Source organism: Martes martes, assembly GCF_963455335.1.
Source record: "Martes martes genome assembly, chromosome: 15".
Classification (NCBI taxonomy): Eukaryota; Metazoa; Chordata; class Mammalia; order Carnivora; family Mustelidae; genus Martes; species Martes martes.
Window position 1 is genome coordinate 1,117,903 of NC_137903.1, and position 24,083 is coordinate 1,141,985.

General features: G+C 64.4%; 1 protein-coding gene across 4 annotated transcripts; it reads left to right on the top strand.

The window, feature by feature from the left end:
* Positions 1 to 103: 103 nt before the first annotated feature.
* On the top strand, positions 104 to 22,552 carry LOC308356133 (ephrin-A3; the record flags this gene model as incomplete). Of its 4 annotated transcripts, none has more annotated exons than XM_080824889.1 (5): positions 529 to 695; positions 20,010 to 20,323; positions 20,970 to 21,035; positions 21,210 to 21,287; positions 21,511 to 22,552. In XM_080824889.1, the coding sequence occupies 5 exons, from the start codon at positions 583 to 585 to the stop codon at positions 21,639 to 21,641; spliced, it is 702 nt and encodes a 233-aa protein (XP_080681015.1). In that variant the 3' UTR covers positions 21,642 to 22,552. The 4 variants fall into 4 exon arrangements, with proteins under 4 accessions (XP_080681014.1, XP_080681015.1, XP_080681012.1 ...); XM_080824886.1 differs by lacking the exon at positions 529 to 695 and adding an exon at positions 13,998 to 14,153; XM_080824888.1 differs by lacking the exons at positions 20,010 to 20,323; positions 20,970 to 21,035; positions 21,210 to 21,287; positions 21,511 to 22,552 and adding exons at positions 2,656 to 2,951; positions 3,327 to 3,395; positions 3,708 to 4,379 and having other exon boundaries at positions 104 to 695.
* Positions 22,553 to 24,083: the final 1,531 nt, after the last annotated feature.

Below are 24,083 nucleotides of genomic sequence, written 5' to 3' on the forward strand. Positions count from 1 at the left end.
TGGGCACGAGCTCACCACTGAGGCTCCGTAAGGGGTGGGGGGATCCCAGGAGGCGATCTGTCCCTTCCACTCGCGCTATCCCTGGGTGGGCAGAAGGGGCGATAAGCTAAGGTGGCGCGGGACGGGCTCCGCGGACCCTCGCCGCGCCGCACCTCTCCCTCTTTCTGGCCGAAGGCCGTGTGCCCCGGTTTCAATCTTCCAGTCTAAAGTAATAAGGCTTCCTACCTGCCCGGTACTAGCGCAGACGCGAAAGACGCCACCTCCCCCGAGACGGACTCCCAGACAGTGGACTGCACCGCCCGTGCCGCCCCCTCGCGACGCGGTGCAGCCGCGGGGGGAGCGTGGCGAGCCTGACGTGCGCCTCGGCGCACAGAGGGTTAACAGGAGTCGGCTCCGAGGGGGGAGGCGGGCGCGCGCCCCCATTGGTGGAAAGTTACCGGGGGCGTGGCCTGCGAGTCTCGGCGCCCCACCCCCAGTTCCGCACCCCCCCCCACCCCCCCACCTCCACTTTGTACCTTTCTCGCCGCGGCAGCGAAGCGGGCCGGGACCGGCCGGACCAGACCAGAGCGGACCCCGGGGGCGATGCGGCTGCTGCCCCTGCTGCGGACTGTCCTCTGGGCCGCGCTCCTCAGCTCCCCGCTGCGAGGGGGCTCCGGCCTCCGCCACGCCGTCTACTGGAACTCCAGTAACCCCAGGTAGTCGGGCCGAACCCGGCGACGGCGGCCCGGGCCTGCGCGCTCCCGCGCCGGGCGCGCGCCCCACTCTCACTCTGTGCGCGGCGCCGCCTGCGCCCGGCCGCGCGCCGGGGCTCCTTTGTTTGAGCCGGCGGGGGAGGGGGAGGGGAGGGGCGAGGCGCGCCCGGGGCTCCCCCCGCCCGCACGTGTTGGGGGGCGGGCGGAGGACCCCAGCTCCGGAGGCCGGCGGTGGGATCTCGGAGCCGGGTGCCGGGGCCCCCCCAGGCCGGCGCTCCGAGCCCCGCCCCCTCGCTTCTCCCTTCTCGGCGGCTGGGCCCCCCCCCCACCTCCGGCCCGGGCTGGGGCGGGCGTTCTGGAGAGCGAGGGAGGGGGCTTCGCTCCGGGGAAAGAGCGAGGTTTGCTGTCCTGCTCCCTTGGCCTCCTGCGCTCATTCACTATCTCTGCGTTCATCTCCGTCATTCTGGGCCCTTCTATTTCTGTCCAGTCTCGCCCCTGCCCTTCCAGCGGAATCACCTTCGGGCAAGTCGTTTGACTCCCTAACCTCAGTTATCTCATCTGTAAAATGGGCTAATAACACCTGGCACCCTGGGAAATCAGGCGGGCTGACCGAGGTCACGTGTGCGAAAGGAGTGCAGGCTGTGCAGATACAAATTATTATTTCTTTCTCCCCAGCCTTTGAACCTCAGTATTTTTTGACTGTTTTCATTTTCCTCCCCAGTTCTCCCTGTCTGTCTGCTTTCTCCATCTGTTTGCCTTTCTGATTTCCTACTTAAGACAATCTGTGACTCTGTTCATTTGTTCACTCCCCAACAGTTGTTACGCAGGACGTGTGCTAGGATCCTGGCTACAGACAGATAAGACCTCTGCTCCGGCCTCTGGGAGCCCAGAGACCCCCGGGGAGGGCGGGCATCAAGACAGGTCCTTGGGATGCCGGCACCACGTGATAAGAGCTATTGTCCTCCCAGCTCTGAAGCCCTCTCTCTGTTCCAGACCAGTGCCTCTGAATCACTCGCAGAACTTGTTAGAAATTCAGCTTCCTAGCCCCCAACCCTGAGGTTTCTGGATCGGCTGTCCAGTCTGCACATATCTGTTGAGTGTGCAAGCAGGACACTTTCCCAGGCGTGGAAGATGCTGTGCAGCAAATCACAGCGAGGCCCAGCTTGGGTTCGGTCGGTCTCAGCTGAGCCCAGGAATCAGCATTTCTGACCAGACCCCAGACGAAGCTGGTCCTTAGACCACCCAGTGAGGGTAGTTAGAGGCCTTTCATCCGTCCGGACTGTGTGGATGGGAGGGAAGGGCGACGTGGTTCACGGTGTAGAGTGCTGTCCGGCCGCGTGCCCCGGGCCCTCGCTCCTGTCCCGGCCCCCACAGGCAGCTCCCAAGAGGTAGGGAAGGGAGTCCTGGGTGGGCCAAAGGTGAGCTGATATCTGGAGGGGCCTCCTCCCATCTACTCCCTACCCCCCTTCCTTCCTTCTACTGTGGCCTTCTCGGTATGGCACTGAGATCTGGAAGGCAGTTTCCTCTCTCGGCCTGTCTGACGCGGATTCTGTTGCTGGCGGCCATCTCTGTGGCCGTGACTGCGCTGCGGGCCCAGATTTGTACCCCTCACCTCTGTGCCCCAGAGTCTTCCCAGCAGCCACACGCCTGACATTCACCGAGTCCACAGGGCTGGGCCAGGCCCTGCACGTTGCAGCTCCAGCCCGCGCTTACGCAGGCGGAGTGGCTGCTCGGACTTGAGCCGCGCGGTCACAGGCCCTGCGGTCAGTTTGGCCCCCTTCCCCTCTCCCACCCGTTTCCTGCCTCTGTCTCTTCGGAGCTGTCAGGCTGAGAGGCTCGGGCCTCGCTGAGCTGCTCCCTCCCCAGTGGCTGGGGGAGAGGCCAGCCCGGGCCCCTGGGACCCTCAGGGCCCCGGTGAGCGGCACCACGTGCCTTCGGCCCACACTGGCCTTCCGCCCCGCAGGCTTCTTGGAGGAGACGCCGTGGTGGAGCTGGACCTCAACGATTACCTAGACATCTTCTGCCCGCACTACGAGGGGCCAGGGCCCCCTGACGGCCCCGAGACCTTTGCTTTATACATGGTGGACCGCCCCGGCTATGAGGCCTGCCAGGCCCAAGGACCCGGCGCCTTCAAGCGCTGGGAGTGCGCCCTCCCCTTCGCTCCCTTTGGCCCCGTCCGGTTCTCCGAGAAGATTCAGCGCTTTACACCCTTCTCCCTTGGCTTCGAGTTCCTGCCCGGAGAAACCTACTACTACATCTGTGAGTGAGGGGCGCTCCTCGGCCGTCTGGGGGGCGGCGGGGCAGGAAGGGGGCGTCCTCCCCCTGCCGCAGGTCCAGACGGAGAGCCTGAGGTGGAGGGGAAGGAGGGGCCTGGGAGTGAAGGTGGGGGGGCCCGAGTGTGATACTGAGTAGGGGGCCGTCTAGGGGAGTGTGCAGAGAGGAGGAGACAGCAAGAGGAGCGAGGGGACATGATGTGGGGCACGGCTGAGGCCTGGCACCAGGGTGTGGCCCAAAAGGAAGGGGAGGCTGTCCAGGGAAGCAGAGAGAAGACGAATCAGAAGGGTCCGGAGGGGTCTGCGGTGAGGAAACCAGCCTGTGCTGACTTCTTCCTCCTCCCGACCCCCCACCGCCCAGCGGTTCCGGCTCCGGACAGTTCTGGCAAGTGCTTGAGGCTCCAGGTGTCCGTCTGCTGCAGGGAGAGCAGTAAGTGGCTTGGGGTGCGGGGAGCAGCCCTTCGGGCGGGTGTGGGGCCCTTGGAGTGAGGGAGGCCGCGGGGAGAGACTCGGAGCATCAGACCCTGAGGGGTCCAGGAGGGGCCTTTAGCTATGGCTTCTGCTCCCCCTGATCTTTCTGGGAGCTTCCACTCCAGCCCTGTATGCTGGGCCACGGAAAGGGCATCTCCAGCGCAGTATCCTTCAAGGCCTCCGCCGAACCGGGCCAGGAGTGAAGAGTCCAGGGCTGGGCCCGAAGGGGCTGCCGAGGCGGGGGTCCCTCAGCGCTGCCCCTCCCTCACAGAGTCGGAGTCCGCCCACCCTGTCGGAAGCCCCGGAGAGAGCGGCACCTCAGGGTGGCAAGGGGGAGGCGCGCTCAGCCCCCTCTGTCTCTTGCTGCTGTTGCTGCTTCCGATTCTGCGTCTCCTGCGAGTTCTCTGAGCCAAGCAGACCCTCCTGCTACACTCCTGCCGCTGGAGCGTCACGCCAGCCAGACCAATGGAAGAGTGATAGGGAGGCCGGAGGGTCTGCGGTGACCCTTCCAGGGGCCGGCCCCTTCCCACAGGCTGAAGAGTTGCCGCAGGGGTGCTGCACAGGGCCCCGGGCGCCCTGGAGCCAGGCAGGACAAACGCGGGGTCTCTGTCAGCTGCTTTGACGTTCTCATCCTGTCCCCCCAGAAAGACTGGGATTTGGTGGGGCTGAATCCTTGAGTCTTTTGGGGCCAACACCGAAGACCTGGGGACAGGTGGATTGCCAGAGCAGGACAAGGAGGAGGTCCTGGCCAGCCCGCCTGCCTGTGCCCATTACCCTGGGGGCCTCTTCCCTGGGGCAGCGCTCTCCCCTCCCCAGGCGGTCACTCACTTGTCTTCTATGAAGACGGACTTGCTATGAGGTTGAATATCATGCCAGTTTGTATTTTTATAAGTGTCTGGACCAAACCCTCAATAAACCGCCCGACTTTCGGTTGCTGTCCCCCACCACCACCCTCTGGCTCCTTCCTTGACACCAGGACTCCCTTCGGCCTCTGCTCTCGGCTTCACTTGGCCGGCCCTCCGTGCCAGCTGTGCACAGGCCGTCCGCTCCAGGCGGCCGGGGGCGCCCCTCTAGGCACTGTGGGGTGGGTGCCAGCGGCAGCAGTGGGCTTGGACCCTCGCCCACCTCCCTAGCCGGCTTCCTGTGCAGCCGAGGGGGCGCAGGCTCCTGACAGCCCACCCACTTGGGGCACGGCCCAAGCCCGGTAGCACCAAGCAGGGCGCTGGGACAAAAGCTGGGGCTGCTGTTTCAGAATGCCCGGGTCCCTGAGCTGGGCGTCCCTCCCCCTCCCCAAGGGCAGTCTGGGCCGCGCCTGGCCTAGAACTGGGAAGGTGGGGTCAGATCAAAGCCTCCTTCCCCAGCGGCTTCTTTGTTCTCCGCTTTTATAAGGAGGAGGGGGTGGGGCCGAGAAGGGAGGGCCCCCTTTGCTCTGAGCCCCACACTCTCTCCCACCTCTGGCTGGCGAGCCTCCGATCCCCCCCACCCCAAGCCCAACCGGAGCCCTCTTTGCGAACGGTGTCCTGGGTGGAGCCAGGGCGAGGGGTGCCCCTTCCCCCGCAGCTGGGCTCCGCCCGCCCCGGTGCCCCGCAGCCTCCCCTGGCACCGAGCCGGCCCGCCTGGCACCGGGCCAGCGATCGATAGGTGGATGTTGTGATTAGCTCGGCCGGGCTGCGGCAGCGAGAGGCGGCGTGTGAACACGCGGGGGGCGGGCCGGGGCGGGGGGGGGGGCGCCGGGGGGCGGGAGACTGACAGACGCCGGAACTCCGGGCATCGCGGGCCCCTCCCCCAGCCCTTCACACCCCGCTCCGACCCCGCTCGCCGGAGGGCTGGAGGGCGGCGCCGCGGGCGGGGCAGACGCCCGTCGCCCCCTCCCCCATTCGAGGCCGCGTCCCGGGAACGCCACGTCTGGAGGTGCACGTGCCTGCGGCTCGGCTCGTCCGCGCCCTCGGCATCGCCCCTGCCCCCCCCCCCCCGTCCCCGCGCTGCTTAGCGCACGGGCAAGGGCGTCGGTGCTGGAGGAGCTCCGGCCCGGCTTCGGGGCCTGGGTTCGAGTTGCGTCTCTCCGGCCATCCAGGAGGGGGGTCGGTCTGTCGCCGTGGAAACGGGGCCCTGCAGCCTTCCGCACCGTTCCCCTCCCCCAGCCGGCGGGCGACTAGCCCTCGCCCTCCACCGACGACGGTGCAGGTGTCACCCCGCGGCCAGCGGCCCCACACCCCCCTCGGCCCTCCAGCCGGTCGTCGCTGCCCGGTGTGCGGAGCAGGCGGGGACGGGCACTCGGAGGGGGCCCTCGCCGGCCGCCCGCTCCCGGCAGGTGTCTGCGCGGACGCCTGGGCGGCTGGACTTGGCGTCCCGCCCGCCCTTCTCTCACGCCTGGCCCTGCGCGTTCAGCCGGACCAACCCCTGTAGAGGGCCAGGTCTGCTCCCCGGGGGCCGAGGCAGGCTGAAGGTGGCGAGCGGCCTTCCGCGACTGGGCCCGACCCATGAGAAGGCCTCCAGGCGCGTTCCGGGGCGCGGTTCCAGGAGGCTGGGCAGGCCTATGAGTTTTGGGGCGTCACCGATCTCCCCTAAACTCAGCAGCGCTAGACGGCCCAGGGTGGGGCTCTCAATTCGCTGGGCCCGCCCTAGTCTCTCCCCAGCAGATGCGAAAACTGGTCATCTTTGCCTCACTCTGTCTCGTCGTCCCTAGAGCCTGGCACACTGTGCGGGTGACCCGGGTCCTGCCCCACACTTTGCAGGGTTGCAAATCACCCTTTCCCTAGAAGCTAAACCCTGGAGCTTTGGTCTTTCCATGTGACCCTCCCTCTTTTCTTCTCCTCCCTTCCTTTGCTTATTCACTCATTCATCAAATCATGGGCTCCCCGCTCGGCCTGCTTTCAGCAGGCCACCGCAGCTGGGGTCGTCGGGGGATTCCCAGCAGTGACGCACTTGGACCGCGCCCCTCGGGCTTCCAAACAGCCAGTTGAGTCTCCGGCCTGGGGCATGAGGTCATAATTGGTGATGCCCATTGGTTCAGGCCTGGAGGTGGGGAGGGCTCCCCATAGCAACCCGAAGGAAGGGTGCCACCTGGAGTAACCTGGAGAGGAGAGTGGTCCTGCTTGAAGCTCCAGGGGCAGATGGGGGGGTGCAGGTTGGGTTGGGGGTGGGGAAACTGGGGTGTAGCTCAGTTTCCCAGGTCCCCGCCGCCCTAGCCCAACCAAGCTCTTGTCATTCTCGAGGTCCTTTTCTCACTCCAAGTAATGGTCAGTGCCACTTACCCCAGGAAGGTTAGGGGAGGAGTCCTGGCAACAGCCTTGGGATCCTGGGTGCCAAGCGGACGGAATGCTAATTCTGACATCCTCCTGGTCTTCTGCATATCGTCTGCATCTCATTTGCATTCTCTTCATTTAAGGTCGAATTGAGCAGACATCTCCACATCCCCAGCCCTGTCGCTTGTCTGTATCCCGACTTTATCCTTTAGCAGCTCCGTAATTTATCTCTCCTTTCCCCATTCCTTACCCCACCCCTCTTCTAGCCCCCAGTGTCTCCTCCAGCGGGAGGGGCGCAGCCTTGCTGAAGCAGGAAGGAGAGGTCTGCCTCTCCCTCTGGATGTTTGTTGACAGATGGGGGGGGCTGGCCTGTACTGTCTCCAGACGAAATTGGCAAAGCACATGGTGGGGGGCGGTGCCCCGGGCAGGGCTGAGGGTCTCCAGGGCCAAATCACCCACATGCCTGGCAGGGTGCTGGATCGGAGGGATGCCTGCCCACCTGTCTGGTGCCAGGCCAGCTTCCTTCCTCCAATTAAATACTAATGAGGTGTCATTAACCCTTAGCTTGCCTGCCAGCCCTCAGGGGAATCTCAGATTCGTGGTCTCCCACTGAACCAAGAGGGAGGCCCTTTGAAGAAGCTGAGAGGTAGTGAGGCCCTAGGGGTGGGAGCAGCAGGCCCTGGTCGTCCCGTGTGCTTCAAGGGTCTCTAGACATGGGTGTCCCCCCGCCCCCCGTCTGAGAGCACCTCTTCCTCTGTGTATCAATCCAACAATTATTTGAATCAGCTTACCTATTCCTACTAACTCAACACCAGGCTGCCTGCTGCCTGCAGGGGTAAGCACTTGCATCAGACAAGGTCCTTTCCCTTAAGGAATCTGCAGATTACTCAGGAAGGCAGAGTGGCCAGCAAATGATTATAATGCCAAGTGCAAAGGCTACTCTAGAGCTATGTAGAAAGTTCTATGGGGGTTGTCGGAGGAGACTTGCGCTTGAAGGACAAAGTTGAGGGCAGGGAGGGGGTGCGCAGACCGGGTAGTGCCTGTGCGTGTGGCTCAGTGTGGGCCCGTGGTCGGGCTGTGTTTGTGCTCCTGTCTGTATGTATGTGTGAGTGTGTATGGGTGCTGTCTGGATCTCGCTGTGTCTGGAGTCCCTTCTCCTGAACACACACTGTGGTTTTATTACAGATCAATGTTTGCTGTGAAGCTCCGTGCAGATTAGCCTGGACCTGCCCAGCCCAGGGGAGGGGAGTAGAGAGAACGGCTCTTTGGGAAGGGGTGGGCAGGCACTGGCTCCACTTGGGGGCCCAGACTCTTGGCTCCCCAGTTGGCAGCGGCTGGCCAAGGGAGGCAAAGGGCCGGGCCCCCGGCTGTGGCAGGGTGTGCCCAAGCCATAGTCCCCTCTGGCCCTGGCTCCCCAGAGGAGACAATAAGGGGGTTTAGAGTCACCACTCCCCCCCCACCCACGAACTGGCCCCCTCCCCCAACCTGTTCTGTCTGCGGAGGAGCAGGCCAGCTCAGACCTGTCTGCTGGCTCTCTCCTGCAGGGAGCAGATCCTTCCAGAGGACTCCGGAGGGCTGGGGAATGCCGGGGCCTAAGAGGGAGGAGACCCACCCTGTATTCCACCCTCCAGCCTGGGTTCCCCCCACCCACTCTAGGGAGCCACTTCTCTGGGTTTCGCCCAGACATAGCAATCATGGCCAGGGAGCCTCTCAACCGTTAGGCAGAAGGTGGGGGCTAGAGTCCTGGCTATGAGGCGGGGCAGGGCGGGGTAGCTACTCACACCTCTGCCCTGTCCCCTCTCCTTGAAGCCACTGGCTTGAAAGCTCAATCTTGGTGTCTTGGTGGCGGGGAAAAGCAAGAGAGTCTGGATCCAGGTGGAGTGTTAGGGGTTAGGAGACTCTGCAGTCTTAGGAGGTCAGAGATCCCACCGTCCACATTGTCAAGGATGGGGACTTCCTGATCGGGGCTGAAACTGCCCCTTCCCTGAGTCCGTCTAACTGCTTCCTGCCCCATCCCACTCCCCAAACAGCGGCTCTGCCGTGGTGACAGCTGTATGGAAAAGCTTGGCGAGCAGGAGAAGGAATGGAAAAGCGAGTCCAGGGCTAGTCTCAGTGGGCAGACCTCAGGAGAGGACCCCTTCATAATAACGGTGTCGGGGACGCCCTGCTGGCTCTGCCAGGGGAGGTGGAGGTGGGGCTTGTGACTCTCATGGTTGTGAGTTCAAGCCCCATGCTGGATGTGGAGACTACTCAAAAATAAAGTCTTTTTAAAAAAATAAGTAAATGGGGGGCGCCTGGGGGGCTCAGTCAGCTCAGTGACTGCCTTCGGCTCAGGTCATGATCTCAGGGTCCTGGGATCGAGCCCTGCATCGGGCTCCCTGCTCGGCGGGAGTCTGCTTCTCCTTCTCCCACTCCCCTGGTTTGTGTTCCCTCTCTTGCTGTCTCTGCCAAATAAATAAAATCTTTAAAATAAATAAATAAATAAATAAATAAATAAATAAATAAATGGGGCACCTGGGTGGCTCAGTGGGTTGGGCGTCTGTCTTCAGCAGGGGTCATGGTCCGGGGATCCTGAGATGGAGCCTCGCAGCATCCACTGGGCTCCCTGCTCAGCGGGGAGCCTGTTTCTCTCTCCCTCTGCCCCTCCCTCCCCCACTCTATTCTCTCTCTCTCTCTCAAATAAATAAATAAAATCCTTAAAAATAAATAAATAAATAGGGGCGCCACGTGGCTCAGTGGGTTAAGCCTCTGCCTTCAGCTCAGGTCATGATCTCAGGGTCCTGGGATGGAGCCCCGCATCGGGCTCTCTGCTCGGCAGGGAGCCTGCTTCCCCTCTCTCTCTGCCTGCCTCTCTGCCTACTTGTGATCTCTGACTGTCAAATAAATAAATAAAACCTTTAATAAATAAATAAATAAATAAATAAATAGCTAAAAGTGATGGTAATGAGGCCCGCATGAAATCATGGGTCCTAAGCACTGTGCCGAGTGCTTCCGGGACATGGGTCCTAATCTCGTCCCAGGCAGCTCCTGGAGAAGGGTGCTGTCCTCCCTGCTTTACAGATGAGGAAGCAGTCACAAGTGCGGTGACCCGAAGAGCCGATGAGTGGTGGAACTAGAATTCAACCCCCAACCTGTCCCCGCTAAGCCACACGACTTCCCTCTCGCCTCTTCCCGAAGCACGTGCAGAGGACCCACACGCACCTGTCACAGCAGCCCGGAGATGCCCCCACACTTCAGGCCGGGCAGCTTGCGGGATTCATTAGAGGAAGCAGGGCGTGACGAGGATGGTGACAAGGGTCGGAGGCTCTCCCTACCCCCCTGCCCCCAACCAGCCCACTGAGCCTAGCATCCTGGTTTCCTGCGTCCTGGACACACAGTGGTGCATGTGTCCCAGGACAGGCGTGTGTGCGTGTGTGTCTGTGACTCCACGACAACTCAGGACATTGCGTGTCACACAGCCCTGCGGACAACACCCTCGGGAGAGTCGGCAGACACACGCATCGCCCTGGTCCTCGGCACCCGGGTCTCCACACCAGCTCCCGACCACCGGCCCGCTGCGGGCCACCCGCATAGGCCCCGGGGAAGGTGCGGAGCCTGGGAACGGCTTCCGTGTGGAGCAGGTGGCTGCCTCCCCCACGCACATGCGTGCCAGGCCTCCCTCTCGCAGGCCCCTTGTTTGTTTGTTCAATGAATTGTTTATCTGCGGCCCCCCTTCCCTGCTGGGCTCCCCTCCCCCAGGCCCCGGCCTCCATGATTTATTGAATATGTCTCAGCTCTGTGCTTGCCACACGATGTCCTGGGAGCCGCCGCGGGCCACAGGGCCCGAGTACTCCCTCTGTCCCCTACCTGGTCTGCTCCCTGCTGCCGTGGCCCCGAGGCGGGTGGGCCTGTGGCACCATGTCACAGGGCTCCCAAGGGCCCGAATTCCGTGTCCCTGGAGAACGCAACCAGAGGAACACTGGCAAGACCGAGGGCCAGAGGGAGAGGCAGGCAGAGCCGCAGGTAAGAGAGAAGAGGCCTCAGGACCCCCCACCAGAGGCCCTCGCTCCACAGACAGGTGTCCGTCCGGGCCCAGGCCTTAGATGCCACTGTCAAACCACGACTTGTGAGCCTATGGGGTGGTGAAATGAAGAATAAATTTTGTGGGTCTCGGCCACCTTCTTATTTTAAAGAAATTTTAAGACTAGAAGAGAAGAAAAATCTCAGAGCATGTCCTCTGTAGTAAGGCTATTGTTTCATGACCATTACTGTTCTGGGTACATGTGAGCTTGTGTGTGTGCACATGTGTGTGCTCTCTGGTGAAATATACATCTTGGAGCACCTGGGTGGCTCTGCCGGTTAAGTGTCCTACTCTTTTTTTTTTTTTTAGGTTTTATTTATTTATTTCACACAGAGAGAGGCACACAAAGGGGGAGCAACAGGCAGAGGGAGAGGGAGAAGCAGGCTCCCCGCTGAGCAGAGAGCCCGATGTGGGGCTCGATCCCAGGACCCTGAGATCATGACCTGAGCCGAAGGCTGATGCCCAGCCGATGGAGCCCCCCAGGGTCTGACTCTTGCTTTCAGCTCAGGTCATGACCTCAGGGTTGTGGGATCGAGCCCCGAACTGGGCTCTCTGCTCAGCGGGGAGTCTGCTTCCCCCTCTCTCTCTGCCTGTCTCTCTGCTTGCTTGTGACCTCTGCCTGTTAAATAAACAAATAAAATCTTTTAAATAAATAAATACATATGAACAAATAAACATCTAACTGTGAGTCACCGTTGAGAAAAATTCGAGTGACAGTTCTACACAGAGGCCTAGAACCCACTGAGGACCCAGATGCCACAAAACGAGGCCTAGGCCTCAGATCAGATCCCAGGTGTGTAGACAGTGGCCGTGATCATACACCCAGAGACCCAGTCTCCAGAGAGGCCAAGAGCCCATGACTGGAGGCCTCCAGGCAGGCCTGTGCACCACAGCTGGCCTGGAGGGCCATACCCCATGTCACCCCACTTAGTCGAGCAGCTTGTGTGTGGCACAAAGCAGTCACCCGCGGAGCAGGTAAAGGGTGCCATCACTTCAAACTCCTTCACCAAGGTAGGGAGACACACAGGGCCACCTCCTGCTGAAGGAAACAGCACAGAGGCACTACTTACAAAGAGAAGCACCCTAAAGACTGGGTCCACATAGAGGGTACTTATCCTAAAACACACAAAAGCCCACATCAGCCAGAGACTGATTTGGCCAGAGGTCCACATAGAGCACCGGATCCCATGGACAGGCCCTGGGCTCTATAGAGAGTCTCAGAGCTTAAAAACCCAACAGACCTACTTAAATCCTAGGGAAAGGGCTCCAGAGTCTAAGGAGAAGGGATCAGTTATGGGGAGTGGGTATGGGGATTCTCGTTTCTAGACAGGAGTATCTGAGTCCTGTAGAAAAAGACTCACATCCATAAGTGGGACCCAGATTCTACAAAGAGGGATTTAAGGCTTCTACAATGAAATCTGGGGGCGCCTGGGTGGCTCAGTGGGTTGAGCCTTTGCCTTTGGCTCAGGTCATGATCTCAGGGTCCTGGGATCGGACCCACGTCGGGCTCTCTGCTCGGTGGGGAGCCTGCTTCCCCCTCTCTCTCTGCCTGCTGCTCTGCCTCCTTGTGATCTCTGTCAAATAAATAAATAAAATCTTAAAAAAATAAATGAAATGAAATCTGAACTCTCGACCAAACCAGCAAGCTTCCATCCATACATAAATGGGCAGCCCCTCTGCCCACTGTGGGCCCTACAAAGAGAAGCCTCCCTTGGGCCCACAGGGAGCGTAGGGGGCGGAGGGGGGGCTGGGACCTGGGGTATCTGGAGTAGGCAGGTTAGCATCATTCGGGAGAAAGAAATCTCCCTGGGGGTGCAGAGTCTGGGGAAAGAGAGAGCTGTTTGCAAAGTCCCCCATTCCCACCCCAAGGGGCCTAATTTATTTTCTGGCTCCCGAGAAGGGAGAGGAGATCTCCTGGGGTGGAGGGGAGCTGAGGGAGGATGGAGACTGCTTTTGCCTGGCAGAAGCCAGGCATGAGGCCCATGCCGGATGGCACTGTCCCCCCACCCCCACCGCAGCCCCTGAGGCTGACTTGTGTGGGGACCCCTGCCCCGCCAAGAACCAGCAGATGGAGGGGATCTGCCTGTCTTCCCTCCTGAAGTAAAGGAGAAAAGAGCATCACAACAGTCTCCCCGGGCGCAGGTCGCTGGGGTGTGGACTGTGGGAACCTGGTCTGAGACCGGGTCACTCTCAGTCTGAGCCTCTCCAAGAGAGAAGAGATGACGGCTGGGCACCCCCTATGTCTGGATCCCAGACCCTTTCCCTCAACGTTTACTTCCTGGGCAAAGAAGGGACCTGAGGAGAGCAAGGAACTGTGGTTTTCTGGGTGCCTGTGGGCCTGTGCGTGCATCCCTGCGTGGGCACGGTCTGGGGTGTGCTCCCACGTGTCGGTGTGTCTGCGGATCTCTGGTGGTGTGAGTGTCAGCCAGGGCACGTGTGTGTGTAAACGTCCGTGTCCAGGGCCGTGTCTCTCTGTTCCCTGCCTCTGTTCTGGCCAATGTGTGTGTGCGACGTCTGTGCTTGGGCGTCACTGCGGGGACAAAGTCACTGAGAGCGCCCAGCAGTGAGCAAGCTGAGGGACACCACTGTGGGCCCTTCCAGAACACGCACTAGGGACATTCTCAGGCCCAAGCCCCTCTCCCTCCTCCAAGACGCTGGGGGCTTCGGGTCATGGCTGTCACGCCCTTGGTGCCCACTGCGGCTTCTCCGCCCTGCAGCCCAGCGGCCTCCTCCTTCACTCGGGAAGAGAGCGGGCCATGGACGCAGCGGAGGGCGGACTGCTCAGAAGGAAGGGGTGGGAAGGGGCCTAGTTCTACTTATGAAGCCGTCCTGGACCCCCAGCTCCTTTTCGAATCTCCCTCGCCCCATGCCCCGGATGGATGTGCTCCCAGAAGATGGAGACCCCGGTCTGGGCCCCTAGTCCTTCTCCAGGGAGCTCGAGACTGGGCAGCAGAAGGCCGGGGACCCGCGCAAGAAGTAACCCTAGGAGCGAGAGAGGAGGCGCGCGCCGGTCGTTCCCGACGGGGCAGCACGGTCCCCATCTCCCCAGCGCCGCGCGCTCCGAGCCCCAGCGGGGCGGGGCCGGGCCAGGCGGGAGCGCGCCCGGGGCGGGGCTTCGGGGGCGCGCCCGGAGGGCGGAGGGAAGGGCTGGGGGCGTGGCCTAAGGCTTGGGGGCCGGCGGCGGCGGCGGCGGCGGCGGCGGCGGCGGCGGCAGGGAGCTGGGAGGCGAGAAGCCGGGAGCGCGGGGCTCAGTCGGGGGGGCGGCGGCGGCGGCGGCTCCGGGGATGGCGGCGGCTCCGCTGCTGCTGCTGCTGCTGCTCGTGCCCGTGCCGCTGCTGCCGCTGCTGGCCCAGGGGCCCGGGGGGGCGCTGGGGAACCGGCATGCGGTATACTGGAACAGCTCCAACCAGCAGTGAGTCGGGGGCCCGGGGAGCCCAGTGCGTCCCGCGTCTGCGAGAGGGGGAGCCGGTGGGCCCGGGAAGTCCTGAGGGCACCTGGGGTGGGGGTCCTGGGAGGCACGGCCGGGGGCTGGGAACGAGGGAGAGGGGCACAGTCTGTGGGCGGCTGTGAAACTCGCGGGGGGGTGGTCTGAAAGGGGCTGTTGAGGTCTTGGAAGGAGGACTTGGGCCGTGCGGAGGAGGCTGCTCGGGGACACCGCACCCCGCCTGGCCCTCTCTCGGCGCCCGCCGCTGGAAGAGCGCCCCTCGCACAGTCCCCCATCTTCTCCCCCTTCAGCCGAGCTGGGCCATCGCACCGGGGGGGGCGGCCAGGGATGACCTGTTTTCAGCGCTGAGGCTTTCGAGGGGTTCTGTCTAGGACTCCCGCTTTTAAAAGTGGGGTCCGGGGCAGGGCAGGGAGTCCGGCCCGGCGCCTCCTCAGAACGTAGCCGAATGGCCTGCCCTGGTTGTGGGGAAACGCCAGGCGGGGGTGAGCCGGGGCTGGGTCGCCGCGGCTGGGGTCCTGGAGGTGCTGCTAGCTGGGGATGGGAACGTGGCCACCGGCGAACCGGAGAGAGGCAGGCAGATGTCGGCGTGTCACACACGCACACACACGCCCGGCCTGGGGACGGCGTGTGGCTCCAAGTGTGAGCGGGCGTGCGCGGCTGTCAGTGTGCGTGTGTGTCTGAGTGTGTGATTTGTGTGTCTGCGTCGGCGATCGTCTGGGGGTGGGAGCGGGTGGCGGGGCGGGGAGGGGGCTGCGGTCGCTGTCCGCGTGGCCGGCCGCGTCTGGGCTGGGGTGGCTGCCGGCGCCGCCGCGGTCTGGGCGGGTGTCAGGGCGGCCGTGTGGTTTCCCGGGGTGTGTGGCGCGGCGGCTGGGTGCCGGCTGCGGGGCCGGGTCCTCAGTCTGCTCAGTCCTCGCTGCCCTTGTCTTCTCCTCCCCGCCGTGCCTCCGTGTGTGTCTGTGTGCTGGGGGCATCCCTAGGGACGCGGGGGTCACTGTCACACCTGCCCAGGCGGCGGCGGCGGCACTGCCTCTGGCTCCCCACCCTGGGGGGCGACTCGGGAGCAACTGGCGAGGCCCCAGGGGAGGGGGCCGGGAGGGCCGGGCGGCCGCGACCCCCAGCCTCCCGGGGGAGGGGCTGCCGCTCGCCGCTCCGCTCTTTGTTGTTTGGGGCTCCGCGCCTCCCCCTCTCTCCCTGCTCGCGCCCGAGTGTCAGACTGGGGGTGGGGATGAGCCAACGACGCCCCCCTCTCGCTTCCCATGGAAACCTCGGGGGTGGGGATGAGGCCCCTCCCCCCCTCCCCGGGAGCGGGACTCGAAGAACTCCGGGGGGTGCTGGGGGCTGACTCCCCGTTCTATCTAGCTCGTCCCCCTCCCCCAGACTCGCACGTCCGCCTCCCCCCGCCCCGCTAGAGTCTGGCGGGGAGTGGAGAGTACGCAGGTGAGGGGTCTCAGGTTCCCAGCACCCTCTGGGCAACCCCGCGTTCTTAGGGGACGCCGGAGCCAGGGGTATGCGGGAACGGCCTGGGGGTGGGGGGGGATGTTGTTGATCAGGTTCCCTTCCCCCGCATACACCTGGGCTCAGGTGAGAGCCCTGGAAGGGGGTGGCGGAGCCCGGTTCCGGGAGCCTCCTTTCTGTCTTCCCCGCTCCCCCGCAGGTCTGGACCGGCAGAGGTGGGAGGGGGCGCGCACCCGGCTGGGAGGACGCCGCCGCCCCCGCCTCGCTTCCTCGGCCTTTGTTGCCGCTGCGCCCGGGCTCCCCGGCTCCCTCACTGCGGCAGCCGCGGCCCCATAAATCGTGAGAGCGACGTGCTCCGGAGCCGGGAGTGGAGAGGGCCAGGGAGCTGGGGGCGGGGCCGGGCCGAGCCACAGGCTCCCCGCGCCCCCTCCCCCCCGTCACGTGAGCTGGGCGCCGGGCTCCCACCCCCTGTCACGTGCTGAGGGTCTCTGCCCCTTGGGGTCACGTGGAGAGGGTCTTGCGACCCCGCCTCCTGGGGTCACGTGGGAGGGTGCTGGTGGGACACGTGCAGAGGCCTCCTTTGACAGACCTGGGGGCAGTGCCCCGCACGGCGGTCGTGATCTCGCCCTTCGGCCCCCCCGACTCGGGCCCTCCGTCTGATCCGCTGTAATTGGAGAGACCAGTTCCCAACCTGGCCCAGACTAGGGATGGGGGTACTATACTGGAGGAAAGGAGGAGAATGTGAGGTCGATCGAGGGGTCCCCCGAGCCCGGAATTGAATTTGGGGTGGGGGTGGGAGGACCGGCTGATGGCCACACGCATGCCCCCCGGCCCTGTGCTTCCTTGCTTTGCAGAAGGGAGCAAGGCGCTGTTATTCACCCCTGACTCGGGAAGCGCCGGGAACATCTTCTCCAGCCCGCTGCCTACCTCTTTCTCTCGGAAATGTTTCTGCGGCTGGTCTCGCTCTCATTCACGCGTTCATTCAGCAGAGGTTTATTGAGGCTGTGCTAGGTCCCGCTGGTCTTTCCCCCCGCGCGCGTTCTCCCTGCCGCCGAGCCTCTGCCCGCACCCCCTTGCCCGCCCCTGCCAGCCGTCTCTGGCCTGCTGTCTGGGGGCCTCCGCGATCGGCCCCCTCCTTTCTCTCCCTGTCTCCCCGCCTCCCTCCGTTCCCATTCCGGTCCTCTTTCTCTCCGATTCCGGGCCCCCCTCTTTCGCTGTCTCGCCCTGTCCCCTCTCGGGGACCCGGGTCTGGTAGTCTCTCCTCTGGCCGCGCGCGTCTGCTCTCACTCCGCTTGTGTCTCGCTTTCGGCGGGTCTCTCGCTCCTCGCCGCCGCTGCAGATCAATAAACCTCCGCCGCCGCCCGCCGCTGTCGCAGGGAGGGGGCGGGGATGTGGGGCGCGCTGCCTCTCCCCCACGCGACGCCGGCGGGAGAAGCCCGGGCCCGGGCCGGGGCCCGCGAGACCCAGCGGGGCGGGGCGCCGGGAGCGCCCCGAGAGGTGCGGGGGTGTCGGCGTGCACGCGCCGCCCCGCGAACGTTCCCGCCACCCACCCACCGCCAGCCGGGCGCGCGGGCCCCACGCCGCGCGCACGTGGTCCGGCCTCGCCTGCTGGAGCGAGCGGCGCGCCGCCTCGGGGCCGCGCGCTAGCGGGGAGGGAGCCCGGGTCGGTGTCTTGCCATCGCGCCTCCGCGCCTTTAGCTCCGCATCCCGGCTTCTAGGGGTGGGGGCAGGGATTAAGCAAGTTCAGGGCCCCTCGGGATGCCTTCCCTACTCCCTGGTCTTGTTAGGCACCCTGTTTACCTGCCCCTAATTGCCCCGCGGGGAGAGGTTTGCTCCTTCCCTGCTCCCCCGCCGCCCACCCGCCCAGGCGCGAGCCGCGGGGCACTGAAGGAGTGACGGAGAAGGGTCGGAATGCGCCCCGGAGGCCAGGAGAGCCCGAGAGACGAAATAATGGGGTGAGGGGGCACCCCCTCCAGGTGGGGTGGGTCAACACTTGCCTTTCTGCGAGAGACGCGGAGGCCAGGAGGGGATGAAGGGAGGAAGAATAGAGGACCGTTCGGAGGGGCAGGCACACCCCAGACCCCAGGTGCCTCCCACACCCCCGCGGATGGGGAGCTACAGCCCTAGAGGGGGAGTGAGCCGCAGGCCATCGCGCGGCCTAGTGGCACTGCTGGGGCGGGGAGGATGACAGATTCACTGACAGTGCCCGAGCGGAGGAGACACCTCACTCGGGTCTCCCAGGAGTTGTGACTGGGGACGCCCAGCCCCCTGCCCGTCACACTCCAGCTGCCCACAGCCACGCCACAAGCCGCGCTTCCTCCCACATGCCCAGCTTGGGGGCATTTCAGGGACTCCTCCTGCCACCCAGCCCAGGGAGAGGTGGAGGATGGCTTCTCTTCACCAGTGCTCACCCACAGGCCTCTCTGTAAGGCCAGTCCCTGCCCTGTCGAGGAAACTGAGGTCACCTGTCCCAGTGACCCTGGCCTTGGTTTACTCCTTCCTGGGATAGGCTGTGTTGTGGGGGGAGCTGGGCAGTGTCCCAGGGAAGGGCCCTTTCACAGCAGGGCTGGAAACCTAGGTGAGGCTCAAGGGCGGAGGGTCCCAGGGTGGCTGGGTTGCAGCTTTGGGCCCAGCCCCCTACCACTGGCGGCCCCTCCTCAAAGCCTATGGGGGAGCAACGGTAGACTTGGAAGCTGGGGATAGAGAGGCAAACCCAGGTGGCGCCAGGAGCCAGGCCTGGTCTAACCCGTTTTCCTGCTCCCAGTGCCCCAGGCCGAGACTCCTGCCCACCTGAGTGCCAGGGCCAGGGAGGGGCCTAAGTGACCCATCACTCCCGTGGGAACCAAGTGGGACTGGTGGCATTCCTGATGACTCAAGAAGGCTGTGCCCATTCCCACTGAGGTGCCCAGGCACCAGCTCTCACCTCTCTGCTTCCTGCCAGACTTGGAAGGGAGTGCTTGGGGAGGGGGTGGCACAGGCCAGGCCAAGCAAGTCTGGTTGGGTGGGGAGGGACCCTCAAAGCTCCGCCCGATTCAGAGGCCTCCAAGCTTGTTTCCCTAATGGATCTAATGACTATTTGGGGAACTGGGAGGTGCTTGGTGACATGAGGAGCCAGTCCCTCCCTTCAGGGAGTTTCCAGGGCTGAGGGACCCCAGTGGCATGACATGCTGCCAAGTGCCCCAGGCCTTCTGTGTCCACCATGTTCTCCTCTCCCTGGCGGGATGTGTGGATTCCTACCCTAAGGGAATTGGGGGAAACTCCCCCCTACTTCTCTTGAGTTTCCTTCTCCATTCAAATGTTTTTCCCATCCCCGCACCACCCCTCAGCACCACCATCCAGGGCATTAAGACCAACACTTTGATGACGGCTGGCAAGGCAGGTGGGGATTACAAGGGACCCAGCATCTGCTTCTGTGTCCCCATGGAAGAATCAAGGAAGTAGAAGGCTCAGCCATCTTGCCCGGGCACTCTGCCCACTTCTCCAACGAGCACCACTCAGGGCCGGTGGTTGAGGAGGACAGTGTGTAGAGACAGAAGTTTGGGCCGGTTGGCATGCTACCACGTGGGGCCTTGTGGAGTCCCTGCTCGCGGCTCTGTTGTCTCAGTTATCGGGGACCTTGATTGCCAAAATAGCGCAGAGAGGGCAAGTGCGCGCGCGCGCGCGCGTGTGTGTGTCTGGGGGGGGACGCAGGAAGAGAGCTTGAGATGTCTGGGGTCAACCAGTCCTGCGTGCGAGTCCAACACACAGGCAGCCTGGCTCCCCCAGGTGTGTGCCGCCCGCGCGGACGGTGCGCGTGTCTGTGCGCGCGCCACGGCACTTGCGCGTGTATATGCGCGAAGCGTCCACACCTGCGTCTGTGAGGTCGGGTCCTGGCCGACCGGCCTCGGGGGTGCGCTGGCCGCGGCAGGGAAGCCTGCGGGAGAGGTGCGCATCTCTGGGAAGGGATGCCTTCCACTCCCCCCTTCCCTTCCAGTCCCCGACCACTCCCCCCCAGTGGAGGATTGTGGGGGATGGGCGGAGGCAATCCGGGCCCGGGTCTGGGAGTCGCTGGGGCCTGCGCCGTTTCTGTGGCAACCGAAGCGCACGTCCCCCTTCGCCGTTGGAGGCAGGCCGGGCTTCCCTGCGCCGTTGCTGCCCTCTGGCGGCCGCCGGGAGGAGGACAGCACGAGGCGTGGGCGTGGGCAGCTGGCGCGGGCCTGGGGGCGCTCGGGCCCTGGGGACGGGGACGGGGACAGGCGCTGAGAAGAGAGGCGGCTCCGGAGAAACGCCGGGAGGCTGCGAAGGCCCTAGGGAAGCTGTGCCGAGCGGCGGCGTGGGACGGCGGTTGGCGTGGGGTTTCTTCTCTGACCCGCTTCCTCTCCCCCGCAGCCTGCGGCGAGAGGGCTACACGGTGCAGGTGAACGTGAACGACTATCTGGATATTTACTGCCCCCACTACAACAGCTCGGGGGTGGGCCCCGGGGCGGGGCCGGGCCCCGGGGGCGGGGCGGAGCAGTACGTGCTGTACATGGTGAGCCGCGCCGGCTACCGCACCTGCAACGCCAGCCAAGGCTTCAAGCGCTGGGAGTGCAACCGCCCGCACGCCCCGCACAGCCCCATCAAGTTCTCGGAGAAGTTCCAGCGCTACAGCGCCTTCTCGCTGGGCTACGAGTTCCACGCCGGCCAGGAGTACTACTACATCTGTGAGTGACGGCCGGGGCGGGGCCGGGGGCGGGGCCGGCGGCCGGGGCGGGGCGGGGCGGGGCGGGCGGGGCGGCGGGCCGGGGGGTGGGGCCGGGGCGGGGCCTAAGGGTGCCGGGGCGGGCCAGGGGGTGGGGCCGGGGCGGGGCCTAACGAGCGGACCAGGGAGGCGGCCAAGGGCTGGGCTCCCGGGGACGGCCCGGGGGTGGGGCCCCGGGGCTCGGGGCTGGGCGGGGCGGGGAAAAAGTGCGTGAGAGCCCTGGGCTGAGGTCCCCGGGGGCCGGGTGTGTGGGGCTGTGGGCCCGACGGCGAGTGTCAGAGTCCGGCCAGGGGGTGGGGTCCGCAGGGGCTGGGGCGGGCCACGTGGCTGCCACGTGGTCCGCGTCGCGGGGCGCGAGACACCCCGGGACGCCGCGTGGGGCTGCGGGCTGCGGGCTGCGGCTCCTGCGGCGTCTGAGACGCGGGGAGGGTTGGGGGCGGCCCGAAGCGTGGGTCGCGGGGTCACCGCGTCCCCGAGGGACGTCGCGGGGCTGAGAGCTCAGGGTCGGGGCTTCTCGAGGGCCGCGCCCGCGGGCCCGGGAGCCGGGCAGGGGGCGGCGCGGGGGGCGGGTCGCGGCGGACGCCGCTGAGGCCCCGTCTCGCCCGCAGCCACGCCCGCGCACGGCCCGCACTGGAAGTGCCTGAGGATGAAGGTGTTCGTCTGCTGCGCCGCCAGTGAGTGCCCGCCCGCCGCCAGCGCGCCCGGCCTCCCGCTGCGGGGCTCCGCGCGCTCCCGGGGGCGGGGCGGGGGGCCCGGAGCGGGGACCCGCCCCCCAGCTGTAGCGGCGGGGTGGGGGGTCCTGGCCCTGACGCTCCCCTCCTCTCTCCCACCCGCACCCCGCCCCGCAGCACCGCGCTCCGGGCAGAAGCCGGCCCCCACCCTCCCCCCGTTCACCATGGGCCCCCATGTGAGGATCAACGTGCTGGGTGAGTCTGCGCGGCGCCCTCTGGTGGCCGCTGCTGGGACCGCAGCCCCGCGCCGGCTCGCCTCGCCTCGCGTGCGTCCCCGCGGGCGCGCAGCCCGCCCCGCCCCGCCCCGCCCGGCCCCGTGGGTGGCCACGTCCCGGCTGCGCCGCCGCCGCCGCCGCCGCGAGCCCCGCCCGCGCGCGCCGCCCGGCCCTCACCGCGCTCTCCGTTCCTCTGCCCACAGAAGACTTTGAGGGGGAGAATCCCCAGGTGCCCAAGCTTGAGAAGAGCATCAGCGGGACCAGCCCGAAGCGGGAACACCTGCCCCTGGCGGTGGGCATCGCCTTCTTCCTCCTGACCCTCTTGGCTTCCTAGCTCTGCCCCTCCCTTGGCGGGGAGACACGGGGCTGGGAAAGGGCAGGGAGACTTTGGCCTCCCCCAGGGAAGCCTGGCTGTGGGGCCCGACGCCTCCCCCGATGGCTGGCGGTGCGGTCTGCACCGTACACCTGGGCCCGCCCCCTTTGCCCCCTCTCTCCCCACGCAGGGCCCTGTAGTGGACCGGACGCAGGGACAGCCACGGGTCCCGAGGGGCCTTGTGGCTCTGGTACCTTCCTCCGACCCCTGGTACCCTCCCCTGTTGTCACCACGAGAGACAAATTTGCCCCAGAGCGAGCAGACCCCAGCGTGGGAGGCACCCCCGTCATTCTCTTCTAGGGGCGGAGCACAGGGAGGGGACTAGATGGGCGAGGGGGTGGCCCACTGCCCCGCGCCCCTGTTTACAGCAATAAGCACGTCCTCCTCCTCGGACTCCCGCGCCCAGGACTGTGGTTTGGATTGAATCCAAGTTTACAAGTAGACACCCCTGGGGGGGCGGGCGGTGGACAAGGGTGACAGGGGTGGGCACTGGGGTTCCAGCAGGCATGTACAGACGCTATATCTCTATATATAATGTACAGACGGACAGACTCCCTCCCCCTCAACTCCCTGACCTTCCTGGACGTCTCCTTCCAGCTTCAGACCCCTTCCCCACCAGGCTAGGCCCCCACAGGGGGACCCCCTGGCCCCTCTTGTGTCTTCTGTGAAGACAAGACCTATGCAACGCACAGACACTTTTGGAGACCGTGTGACAACAACGCCCCCTCCCGTCCAGCCCTGAGCCGGGACCCAAACCCCATGACCTTGCCCTGCCCACCCTCTGTGGCCCTACCCATCCTCCGGGCCTTTTTCAAGTGCTTTGGCTGTGACTTTCATACTCTGCTCTTAGTCTAAAAAAATAAACTGGAGATAAAAATAACGAACTGTGTGTGATTTCAGGGACCGTGGCCCGTCTGGACTCTGGTTAAGCCCACAGGTCATGGCCGGGGGGGCGGCAAAGGGTGGAGTGAGCACCTTCTTCTGTGGCCCAGTCTTCCTTAGGAGGCAGCGCTGGGTGGAGGGAGCCCCCTGGGGCTGGGAGCCCAGCCTGGCTGCCTTTGGGCAAATCACTGACCTTCGGAGAGGTTCGCATTTCTCCCCAGAAACTTGAGCTGGGCCCCGTGTCTCTGGGGGCCGCCCTAAGTGTGGACCAGCAGGAGCGCTCACCTCGGGACAGCTCCCCCTTGCTTCCGGTTCCACTCTGCACTCAGGGTCTTGATCGGGGTCTGTGGGTTTCAGGGAGGTTGGGAACCTAGATAGGGAAAAAAATCACATCGTTGTTTTCACTCACTTGTAACTGGAATGAAGCATTCTCTTCTGTACTTGGGCAACCAGCCAAAACAGTTAGCAGGGGACCTGTGTCTCTGTCACCGGCAGAAAGCACCGCCGCTTTCCGGCTGCATTACAGTTTTTGAAGCTCAAAACACCATTTGTTCCCATCACTACTTTGGACGGACCCTCGTTGTTAGACCATCCCTGTTTTTAATGTGTTAGTACAGAAGCATCTATGTTACTATACCAAAAAATGGAAATGTTTTGATAACTGTGTTTCCATGTAGTTGGTTTCCTTTATAATCCTTGGTAATTTTGTTTTATTCGTTTAAACCCTCAAGGCCCAAGGGCTGAGAGTGTGCTGGCGCGGGGTGGGGGGATCCCCACCTGACTCCAGCACCCTGCGCCTGTCAGGAGAGGAGAGGAGGCAGAAGGCACCAGACAGCAGGGGGAATGGCCACAGGGCCCCTCCGGGCTGGGTGAGGTCAGGGTCCTACAGGGGGCGCTGTGGGTGCGGAGGGAGTGGCCACAGGTGCCAACACCTGCCAGGGAGGGCGTGCCTTGTTGTCAAGCTGTGCACCCTTGGGAGTCCATCCCAGCCAGGTTCTCTAGCTGTGTGGGGAGCCTGGGTCCCTGCTGAGGGCCCCTCCTCGCCCCTGTGGCTCCTGCTAGCCGCATCCTAAGAACGAGCCCCCACGCTGGGGAGTCTGCTTCTCCCTTGGCCTCGGCCCCTCCCCCACACTCATGTTCTCCCCCCATAAATAAAATATCTTTTAAAGATTTTATTTACTTATTTATTTATTTGACAGAGACCACAAGTAGGCAGAGAGCCCCTGATGGGCAGACGGGCTGGGGCCTGGAGCGTGCATAGCCTCAGGGCCGGGTCTTTGGGGTGGCGGCAGCCCAGCCTTCCCTGAGTGGACAGTAAGGGCAGCCCAGGTGCAGGGGGTGGCAGAGAGAGGAGGTGGCTCCACCCGCTCCCCGCCCCCCTCCGTGGTCCTGTTCCCTCTGCCCCCTCCCCAGGAGCCCAAATGCCTTGCTCAGTCCCAGATCCCATATTCTTTTTTTTTTTAAGATTTTATTTATTTATTTGACACAGAGAGATATCACAAGTAGGCAGAGAGGCAGAGA